At 44.0% G+C, this 12148-nt stretch overlaps 1 protein-coding gene across 10 annotated transcripts in view; it reads right to left on the reverse strand.

The window, feature by feature from the left end:
* LRRC6 (leucine rich repeat containing 6) overlaps window positions 1-12148 on the reverse strand; it is a 95874-nt gene that overhangs the window by 50606 nt on the left and 33120 nt on the right. For all 10 annotated transcript variants that reach the window (XM_025202094.1, XM_025202091.1, XM_025202093.1 and 7 more), the window contains one exon: window positions 3696-3863. In XM_025202094.1, coding sequence (XP_025057879.1) covers window positions 3696-3863 — 168 coding nt within the window. The remainder of the gene's footprint in view (window positions 1-3695; window positions 3864-12148) is intronic.

Below are 12148 nucleotides of genomic sequence, written 5' to 3' on the forward strand. Positions count from 1 at the left end.
CAGCTTGGATGCACATCGTGCTGGGCAGGGTGCTTTTCGTATACGGCACAAAATTTTAGTGCTATATCTAAGAATATTCTGTATTTGATTCCAAATTGTGTCCCATTTAGATGTGTGACAACTGGTAGCAGCCCCCTAGAGCCTTTATTTGCAGCGAGGCACTGTGTAATCCTTGTAAGTTATTTGTATTACCTAACCTATCCTTTTCAAACCAGAGACTACTGCATTTCACTAAGCACAGTATTTGTAAGAGAGACAGACTCTCTGAAAGGAGGTCATAGAAGAGAACAGAATCAGAGAGTGTTTTTGTATATTAATTCTGGGAAGAAGTTTGCTGGACAGGAAGGCTGTTAAATCAGTATAACACAAAGGGCACAAGAGAAGATGTTCAGTTGCTTCTTTTGAGACACAAAATGGATATAATAGATATTATGTTCAAGAATTAGCCTTGATAGATTTTTGCAATATGGGAGAAATGGGTAAGTGAAGAAAAAAAACTGTGTTATTTTATGTATGTGTGTGTGGGTGTGTGTTAGGAGTGTGCGAAGCAGACAGTATTTGATTTGGATTTGGCCCGACTCGGGGGACAGTGATTTGATTAGTTGATTCAGATCACTGTCCCAATTCGATTCAGCTGAATCTGAACCTGAAGATTCGATTCTGATTCGGGGAATCAGCGATTCAGCCATAGACACAGCTTTATATGTTTTTTCTACATGCCTCAAGGTACTGAGCACGGTTCGTGAATGCTGAGATGGTGGGGCAGATGGAGAGTCCCCGAGGAGTGTGAGGGGGTCCGCTTCCGAGCACGGGGGGAGACCCCCCCATGCTCCCCTGGCTTGGCAATCAGCCACAGAGGGACCCCGAGTGTCCCCCCAGACCCAGGAGGCACCAGTCGCTGAGCCAGGGAAGGGGAGTTAAGGGGTCCCCCCCGCGCTCCCGTGGGACGCTCCATTTGCTCTGCCATCTCAGTGTTCATGAGCTGGGCCTGGTACCTCGAGGTACATGGAAAAAACATATAAAGCTGTGTCTATGTCTGACTCGTCAAATCTCTCCGAATTGAATCTCGTGATGGGGTTTCCTGATTCAATTTGGATTTGGAGATTTGGCCACCGAATCTCCTCCGAATTGAATCAGCGACCAAATCGAATCACATAGCCCGTGTGTGTGTGTGTGTGTGTGTACACACACATATGTACGTACACACATATATATATTTTAAGAGACACTAAGACAAATCTTCAGTGGTGAAGTCACAAAAATCAGTCTGATAATGTCTGAAATTATGCAGGCTAAGCCACTTAGCTGCCATGCATATCTCCCTTGATGAGGCAGTAACAGTCTCATAGGACCCTAGAAAGATGCCATTTTGTTGTCATCCCAGATGCTATCCCTCCAGGGTGAAAACAGTTTCTCAGCTAGCTTTCTGAATGGCTTTCTTCAGCCTGCCAATCTGAGCTACAGCTTCTCTCTTGCAGGTAGTCTGATAACTGACAGGAGTCTCTGCATCTTCTGTGGATGTACAAAGTTGGGAGCTATCCACAGACTGTCAGCATTTGAGCCAATGGCATCTTATGGCTGTTTCCATACATGTGTTGAAAAGAAGAGAACCAGAACTAATAGCTACAGCACTCAGGGGTTTACCAGCTACATTATTCAAGCCTGTTGAATTTTCATAAATACTTCTGACAATTTTGCATAGAAAAGGGAGATTGTAAATAGCATGGTATTTGGCAAACTCTCAGGCTAGGAACATAGATTTACTGAGAACTGACCAGATTATCATATATTTTAGGTGTTGGGTAGACTACTTATTTTGATCAGTAGTCATGTGGTGTTGCATCTCTCAAGTGATATGCAGGTGCTCTGCCTGGCAGTCAGCTGCACTCTGGTTGCAGCTATTCCTGGAAGTCTCATGCATTTCCAGCTCTGAGTTGTTTAGATTAATTAAGGAATAAATCTGCATCTTATTAAAAATGAGATCACTGCAGTGAGCTGTTGTGAACAGAAGGATTAATTGAAGGATTACTCCACAGTAACCTTCCAGGAACATGAGGGCTATCAGAAGAACGAGATAAATCCTTACAGATGTGAGGGACAGCAACGGAGAAGGTGAAAGTATCACCACAACCACCCCTGCTATGGCCCTCCTGGATGGGCTGAAGCAGAGGTGTTCAAGCCCTGGCCAGTGGCCAGATCCAGCCCTCAGCACCATGTCATCTGGCTTGTCGGGCTCCCTATGGATCTGTGGGGAGCCCTGCAGGCCATGACTCTGTGCACTAGATTAGGCATGCAGGGTGGCACAGGGCCTGATCCCAGCACATGGGGGCCGTGCAGGACCAGTGTGGGGCTCCCAGGTGGGTGGGGTACCCAGGGCCTGATCTCAGGCAAGCTGGAGCCAGTCTGGCCCCACAGATGGGTCCCATGCCATTAATTTGTCCATGGGCTCAAGGCCAAAACTGTAGACACCAATGACCCGAAGCAGTATAAAAGAGCACCCACTCCCCTACTTTCCCCAGTGCGAGCCCTACAGAAGACACCTCTAAGTCTGCCTTCCTAAGACTCCCTGGCATCAGAGGCACCCAGGGTGAAGCTGAGGGTGGAGGTGGTAGGTCTGGTGTAGCGCCACCACACAGAGCACAGTCACCTTTGGGGCAACCTGGCAAAGTACCCAGGCTTACACTGGAAACCTCTCCTACCACTAGAGCAGCTCTGGACAGTGGAGAATACAAGTGTTAAAAGCACCTTACACCTCCCTCACAGCCCCCTCTTCCCCTGCCTGTGAGATCAGCAAATCATTTATTCACCTGAAAACTTTCCTTTTTAAAATGAGGGACAAAGGTAATTTACATGACATCAGTATCACCGCTCAGTCACTTGTTTTTGGTGCTTCTCATTCCCTCATCCTCCAACACTGTACAGTCTAAGCTTTTCCAGACAAGAACCTCACCTTATATTTATCTATGATGTGCCTGGGCAAACATCTGATGCTATATCATCACACAACTTCTCTGTATATCCAGGTTCTCTGTATACCCAGGCCTTGTGAAGTTTTATGTCTTGTAGGATAGGCAAAATTTTGCCACCTATCATCAAAGGGCTGTATTTATATAGAAGAACATGACAGTTTCTCCCCAATATAAAGTAAGGATTTCTTTTGAGAACTAATTGAAATAACATTTTTTTTATTTATATATACTAAAAGTAAACTCTCTGGGCATCTATAAGTGCCAGCATATTCCAAGGTCCCTTGCTAGAGAAGAAGCACCTAGGGGAGTTAAGGACTCAAAATAGTTATTTTTAGGTCTATGCTTTAAGTAGAGGACTTCTAGGCATCAGTGTAGAGAGGCCAGTTCTCTAATACCACAATTCAGAGTGGGTAACAAACTCGCTTTCTCTTTGCAAGAAAGGTAAAAATGCAAGATAACTTTGATCTACAGCATTTTACTACATAAAAAGCTTTTTAATAGTAGGGCTGAAACCTGTAACATTCTGAGCCCATATCTACTGCTGAATTCAACATGGGGAGAAGATGCTCAGAGGTCATGATCAAGCCCACAGTCATTTAACCACTCTTCCTCTTTCCTGTTGTTCTTTTTACCTTAAACTCAAAACCTAATAGCCATTTTCTGACCTCACAATCACACCTGTAACTCAGTTTAAATATAAAACAGAATGAAAATAAAAACACTTACCAATTTTTGGAATTAAATTATTTTGAAGATAGAGAATTTTTAAGTCTCTGCACCATTTATCAAGGTATTCTATTTTCTCTATTTCCTGTTGATGCAAGGTGATTTCTTCCAGGGAAAAAATTTCACAGTTGTTATGTTCTGCACGCCGTCGAACAAGATCTTCAGTGACTGCAAGAAAATTTCCTCCAGGTAGTTAGTTTTCATTACTCTACTTGTGATCTACTCAAGGAGGTAATTAAATCCCTTCTTCCACCTTAATAAAGAGACATTCAGTACAAGTGTCAACAGGAGCACCGACTGCTACAAAATTTGTAAAAGATGACCCCTCAGTATGTCCCACCATAATACCTACCATTTTGAGAAACAAATTGACCTTATCCTTAAAACAAAAGAAAAAATAACACTAAAAGTGGTCAAATATGACCCTGGCATAAGTAGGCACAATTTCTGTTGTCTTCAGTATGCCAGATTGTGGGCCAATTTGTGCAGTTGTGTAAGGCAATAGGCAAGTATCTTATGCCCTCTTACGCTTATGCTACCAACTCAGATCACAAGTAGCAGGATGATAAAAGGAGGCAGCTTCTGTGAGGACATTACGTCATTTTCCACCACCAGCAGAGGAACGGGTAGGACTGGTGTGGGTATGGCCCTTGGCTCCACTGCCAAGCAATGTGCTGTCTAGCAAAGCTGTGCCACTGTGCCAGGGTTAGTATGCCACGCTAGGGATGGGAAGCAAGGGGGAATCAGGAGCGAGACTCTTAAGCAGCGCAGTAACATATTTCTTCTTGCTTGGGTAATACCATCACTGGTCCCCATTACTACTGCTTATGTTTGGGCTAAATTTGATCCAAGATATTTCTTAAATTTGATCCAAGGCATTACTAGTTCATTAACTGGAGTACAAGTGGTCCAATGCAGGACCAGGATTCTGAACATCCACATTATATTGTAGGCCTGGCAAGCCCTGCTTGGCCAGGGTATTGGTGCAAGCGCATGTCACTGAGTTGAGCAAGTTTTGGGTTCCCAGTCAGGGTTGGTGTTTTGCAACACTTGTCACTAAATATAGAATGGCATATATGACTAGCAGCATGTAGCCAGAAGTATAAAAAAAGTTGTATAGCTGCAAGAGATCACCTCGCTCAAGACTCTGCTGAGCAACTTTGACCTTTGTGAATTCCCGAGAAAGCAGCAACACCTGGCCAGCTGACCCCACTTCCCTCAACTCCAAGGCTATGTGAGCTTTATAATTATTATTGTAAATAAGTTAGTGCTTAAGTGTATCCCGATAAAGCTTTCTATGTATGACTGGAATAGTCTCACTGATCAATAATATCATTTTCCATTCCAGCTAAAATTTAAAATAACAACACCTTTGCCAAGCAATCTTCCAGTCAATAAAAGGGGTCATGAAAGTATGGGGTTTTTTTCATGGCTACAGATCATACTACCTCATCTCCAGCCCATTGTAACAAATACGTTTCAAATGCATGAGCTTTTCTTTTATAATTTTTCAGTTGTCTGCTATACAGCTTAGCTGGAGAAGTAGGTGTTTACAGTGCCCCCTCTGCACATGCAGGTAATGATGCAATGGGATCTAATGCGTGATCCACACAATCGCCATGTGTGCATGGCAGGAGGCGTGACTGAGATGACACATTCGATCCATCGCGCCTTATTGCTAGTGCAAGGGGAACCCCTGCACCAGCAAGAAGCAAGCAAGTTCCCATGGCTGGGAGCTCCTCAATTGAGGGGGCTTCCAGCTGCAGGGTACCCCACAGACCCCCAGAGCTGGGGTACTGTGCAAGCCATGTTCTCCCAGGCTTGGGGGTGCATAAAACCCCTGGGCCTGGGGGATCACAGCTGCCATGATCTCCCAGACCTGAGAGTTTCACTTACCCCCATGGCTGGTCATGGCACACCCATGCAACTTGGAGCCCCATCAGCTGGTGGTGCTCCCAGCCACAGGGGAGACCCTGCTACACTTGCAGGTTAAACCTCAGTAGCAACCAGCTATAAAGTTAGTACACGTTTTCAAGGTCTAACTTTATAGCTGTTTGGAGCTTTTTATAGAGTGATAGCTACTTTGCACATGTAGCTGGTCTTAAGGTAATTGTGCGATACCTGTAACGTGTAGAGGGGCCTTAAAAAAAAATCAGAATGGGTGTTTTTATGACAGCTAACTCTTAAAAAGTTTCTCATACCTTGCAAAAGCACTCCATGGAAAAATGAAGTAAAAGGTAAATAGGAAAAAAAAACAGCCCTGCCATATGATTAAATAATTTTCTTTCCAGGAGTTTTTACCTCTCAGAGTTTTGCTCAAATTGTCCATTTTTATTATTGCTGCTGAGCTGAAGCACTATTCACAAGGGCTGGACTGTTACAATTTGGTCCTCATATTGCGTCAGCGCCTCAGGAAATCATTTGAGACAATACAGCTCCTATACTTAGAGCCCTTTGAGAAGAGGGGGAAATAGGTTGCTTTAGTCTTATTATTTACAGATGAACAGGGCTGAATATCCCTTACTGAAGGAGACTTTAATCCTGATCTGTGGGCTTCCATTTGGCATATGGATGAAGAGGTTTATAAAGGCAATCTGCAGAGATGAGCACAGCAGTTCCATTAACTGTAGAATGATATGCTGAATGCCCCTGATAGCTGGCTTACCCCAGGCAATAAGGGTATTCATTACAATTATTGCTTTAAACTTGCCACTTTATATCACTTGCATACTTAACACAGGTAGCTCCATCCTGCTCTGGACAGATGGCACTCCTCCATTTTCCATACTGGTGATACTGTGCTCACCAAGGAATCCTACTGAGGCTTGATGCCAGTGTGTGTGGGAAAATGGTAAAATAGATCTATGCTCCCAGTACAGATAGGTCAGTGTAAGCAAGCATGACAGCACTAGTATAAAGCATCCTGGTAGGGCAAATGGATGCAGGCTTAAAAACCATTATGCTGAATACCCTTCTTAAGCAAATAATTTCTGAGTAACATATGATGAACAACTTCCTTATAACAGAGGCTGGATAGGCATCTGTCTGGGCTGATTTAGGAATAAGACGTCCTGCCTTTGTACAGGAGGTTGGAATCTTGAGGTCCCTTCCAACCTTATGATTCAATGGACATTTTATATGTTATTTTCATATCCCTGTAACAAGAAGTATGTAGGACATACCTATATTGTCAGGGGGAGAGAGGGGGCTGCTAAGGTGCAGTAGTGCACACCCACTTCACCACAAAAGGATGCAACTTAGCCCTCCTTAGTGCAGCACTTTGTGCATATGTAAAGGTCTGTCCCACGTATGCTCACTGGCACATGCCCAGCACAACATTAAGGGTGATTACATTAGGTCCTTTCACTGTGTAAGGCAGATGGAAAAAGTGCGCCATGCTTCACAGCAGCACTCTCTAGAACAGTTCTTTTGTGCCTCTTGGGTGTATTCAAATAGTGAGGCAAAACTGCCGGCTTTCATTTTCGAGCAGGTTTACGAAGCAGAAGAAATGATTCCCTATAGGAGACATAGGAGCACTTGAGACACACGTCTGGAGAGCTGCTGCAGGGAATTGAACACTCAACACTTGGCAGACTGTCTAGTGCTTTAGAGAGGAAAAAGGAAAGATTGGTTTCCTGAGCTGAGATGCCTGCAAGGAAAAAAAACCCCACACAATTCTGACAGGAAAGAAGAGAGGAGCTTGTAAACCAGCAGACAGAGATGGAATAGCTTTATTTTTCATCAATACTGTTATATTAAAGAATTTTCTCTCTGGAATATCAGACATGCTCAAAAATAACTGGCCACAGGGACAGAGCGACTATAAACTTAATGAGGGCTTTTCTTTCATTCACATGGTTAGAGGCATATGTGAATCCTTGATTTTCTGGCTCACTATCAAACCCCCAAGATCTTCATTGCAATGGAGTTTGACAAGTTCATTAACAGAATTATATTTGATGTGGTTGCCTGTGAGACCTGAGGTCTGGACTTAGTGACCTCAAAGGTCCTTTCCAGTTCTACGTCTTCTGTCCCTGTAAACAGGAAATCAAATGTGGTATTGGTTTCCAGTTCCTGAATAACTCTGGAGACAACACATCTTCCAGAACAAGAAGGCCTTATTCTTTTTACTGTAACCCACTGGGCTTATGATGAGTTGAAAACTACCCAAGTCAGGTTTTCAGAAGGATATCAGCAGAGGTATAGTCATAAAAATATAAGACTGGAAAGTACCTCCCGACTCACTGGGGTTTTCCAGACAAGTGTGCACATGTGGTAGCTGTTGCCGCAGACCCATCTATGGTGCCACACACCGCACAGGCAGGCGTTCCCCATGCTGCTAATTTGCAGCGCGGGGGTGGGGAGAGAAGGGGTAGGAGTTTGACATCAGGGGATCCTGATGATCCAAAAAATCCAGGCTAGAAAAAAGAAGGGTGGTGTGCATAGCAGCAGCATGCACCATCCGAAACCGGAGCCTGGCTGGCCGGAGCCACACTCCGGCTGCTGGCTAGGCTCCCTGCTGCCAGAGCCCTGGGAGACCCCAGGTAAGACTGTTGGTGCCAGCCCACAGTCCCCTACTCTACCTACAACTATGTGCTGCTGCTATTTGTCCCTGGGGAAACGCATGTGCACGCTCGTCTGGACGCACCCACCAAGTGCATTCCTTTGCTATCGGAGGCAACTATACCACATCATCCCTCTCGTAAGCTGGCTAGGCTCTATCTGAATACTGTGTTTGCCCCCCCGTATCCTTCCTGAAAGGTTGTTCCACAACCTTGCTGCTCTGAAGGTTGCAAACCTTCTAATTTCTTATTTAAAATTATTCATGGCCAGATTTTATCCATTTGGCTGTGAGCCAACATTATCCTTTAATATAAATAGCACTTCTCTCTTTGGTGTTTACCCCTCTGAGGCCAGATACATCCTTTCTCAGCTAAACAAGTCAAATTTCTAATGTCCTCCTGTAAGACAGACCTCTCCAGTCCCGTGATCAAAATTCTCTACACTTGTTCCAGTTTAAATTAATCTTTCTTGAAATAAGGTTTCCAGAATTGTAGACATATACAACTTTCCAATGGCATTAACACTTCCCTGTCTCCACTGGAAATACCTCAACGGATTTGATCCTAGGATCAATCACAATTCCCTTTTTCATCACCGAGTCATACTGATGACTCAGAATCATTCTGTAATCAACAGGTAACCCCCCCCAGGTCTTCCTCCTCTTTCATAAAGGCACCGGGTATTACTGAATTTAAATTAATTTCTATTTTTAAAATCATCCAGTTCTTCCTGCATATCATCCCGGTCCTCTTCTTTACTGATGTTTGTATCATCAGCACATTTCATTAACAAATTCCTACTTTTGTGCCAAGGACATTAATGAAAATATTAAATAAAACCAGTCCCAAAGCTCATCCTTAAGGAACTCTACCAGTAACCTCCTTCCCATCTGATGCTTTTCCTTTTAGCAAAATATAGTACTTCCCTATTAAACAGTTCCAGATTCATCTTATGTTTCTTCTACCAATAATAATAATTTCTCCATGTGCTTTACAGAAATTCAGATTATGAAATTCAGATATATGATTTCTACCACCTTATCTTTGCCTAGAAAAATCAGTTAAATCAGTTACTTTAGCAAAGAAAGTTAGTTGGATAGTCAAGCTTCTGGCAAAACTATAACACCTTTTATCCCATTTTCCCTTTCCCCCTATGCCTTGAATTATTCTCCTTCAATTTTTTTTTCTGAAGCCTTGCATCCCATTAAGGACTAGTAACCCTGTAATTCCTCAGATCACTCTTCTTCCACTCCCCTTCTAATCTAGGTGATACATTTATTATTCTTCAGTCATAAAATTACCATCCCTGACTCAATAATTCTTTAAAAAATTGTTCCTACTGGGCTTGCAATTTCACGTGCCAGTTCTTTCAGAATTATGGGGTAGAGATTACCTAGCTCATCCGACTGAAGTGCACGAGACTCTTTGGGTATTTTTACACGTGCCCCAGGGGGAGAGGTGGAGTGCTTTAATCACAGCAGCTCAGAAAGCCGCTCTAATTAAGGTGCCTGCAGCATCTTGTGTATCAGCATCCCCACACTTCAGGGGTGCTTTAACTCAAGCTTGTTCAATAAGCTTGAGTTAAAGCACCCCGCTGCCATTTTGAAGTGCAGGGAGGGGACACCGTTACATGAGATGCAGAGGCTGCCTGGAGCGTGCTAACGAGCACACTCCAAGCAGACTGCTCCAATGTGCTGTAATTAAAGCGCGTTGGAGCAGACTCCTGGCACATCTACAAACGCCCTTTGATATTAGCTTCCATACCAGTTGTGGCCGTTCCCATTTCCAGGCTCTCTCTCCTTTTACCCATGAATGAGCTAAAGAAGAGAGGAAAGATTCAAACCAGGAATGATGAGTCTGAAAATAATTAGCTTGACTCTCCGCTGCCTCACACCTTGTGTATTTACTACTTACTTGGTAGGACTTATGCTACCTCTACACAAGTGAAAATGACTGCACAAAGTTCAAGGCATGGAAAAACCAGGTCCCTTGGCTTCTGGTTCTTCTCAGAGAGACTGACTATATTAAAAAAAACCCTGAGATCAAAGAGAAACCTATGTTAAAAGGTAATTCAGTAGCCACCCAAAAGGAGACAATATTAAATCTATGAAAATGCAAGAACGTCACTAAAGCCAGTGATCAGACAGACAGAAGAAAGATGCTTTTTCCCACAACCTTATTAATGGCAGGGAGACTGGAACCTGATTGGTAGTTAGCAAGTAAGAGTATTCTTCTGAAATGGCAAAGATCTATTGAAGATAGTGAGTAATAACATCAATAGTTGGCAAGGGGGAACAAATAAATGATCCTAAAGGTATGAGAGGGGGTGTTTTGAGAATTTTTTACTCAGAAGATTTGGCACTGCACTGATAAAGTAGAAAGAACTAGGAGATATTGGCCTTCACGTAGATGCAGAGATAATGAGAAGGCTGGATAGCAGTAATACTTTTACAGTGTGCATGTCTACACATGTGTTACCGTGCAGTGGTTACCGCGCATTTAGTTAGTACCAGTAATAACAGGTACCAACTAAATGCACAGTAACCAGCACTATTGTGTAGTAGCGCCAGCGCATGCTTTTTAGGTCATGCTACTGCACAGTAGACTAAGTAGAATTAATCTACTGCACTCAGAGCATCTTGTGTAAATGCACCATTTAAGACTAAAACTTATATCAGACCTTGGCCATGTCTACACAAGATGCTGACTACACAGTCATTACTGTGCAGTCATTTAATACTTGTATGAACAAGTACTAAATGACTATGCAGTGTGGCGAAGTGGATATCCCCGCTAGCCGCAGCTAGCCCCCCACCTGCCTCTGGAGTAAAGTGCTAATTTGGATACTTCACAGATACTTAAAGATGGACAACGAGCATGTAGGATCCCAGGATAAAATTATTTGTCCACAGAGTACTTATGAAAGCATGCAGCTATGAAAGTAACAGATCTAATCAGATCAAGGCTGCTTTACAAGCCTTGAAAGTGACAGCGGCTCATCCGTTTCACCAGTCATGCAGTTAAACAGAGCACAAGTGTGTTACAAGTTAGACAACAGAAAATGAAGAGTTTCCGTGCCCTTCAGAGCCTGTTATAACATAAGCAATAGGCAAAAACTGCATTGTGTGATGCAGTTAACCAAAGTTTGCACTTCTGACACACAGAAATGAAGGACCTTGCCTATATCCTCATGGACATATAGGTTTGATTTTTAAAACTGAAGCATTTTGTTGAGAATCCTAACCAAAACCAATCCCTAGCAACAGACCTGCTCCTCTGAGGGAAGTGGGCTGTGCTGCTGGCAAGTAGGATTCAGAGTCACTAGGCGCAGAAAGCAGTGAAGCTCCCAAGGTCTCACTCATGGTGCTTCACAGAAAGCACCTTGAGTTAAACTAATCTTTCTGACCCAAATGTAGCTCTTGGGTCAAAAAGGTGGGAGATCAAGCTCCAGTGTGGAGCCGATCCAGGGAAAAAGGCTGCGTCTCTGCAGCCTCTTCCCCTTGCTCTGCCTCCCCCTCCCAGCTTCCGTTCTGTCTCAGGATGGCAGAGAGAGAAAGCAGGGGAGGGAGGTCTGTTCTAGGGTTTCCCGAGCCGCGCTCGAGTGGAGGGAGAGGTTGACTGGAGCCCCACCTTCCAGCACCAGCTGGGCAAACCCCAGAAGGAGCTGCCTACACCCCCTTTCCCCCTCCCATTCTGAAAACAGCACTGGGAGCAGGGCTGGGCTGTCAGCCAAGCCTTGATCCTGGCACGCACAGACACAAGTTACTGAAGGCACTCCACTATGTAATGAGGGTTCAGATTGTCGCAGGATCAGGCCCTCTTAAAGTGCTCCGCAGCCGTGAACTAGTGTTTGGTCATGGCTGCAGAGTGCTTGCAGGGGCCAGATCGGAA

Source organism: Alligator sinensis, unplaced genomic scaffold, assembly GCF_000455745.1.
Source record: "Alligator sinensis unplaced genomic scaffold, ASM45574v1 scaffold651_1, whole genome shotgun sequence".
NCBI classification, from domain to species: Eukaryota; Metazoa; Chordata; order Crocodylia; family Alligatoridae; genus Alligator; species Alligator sinensis.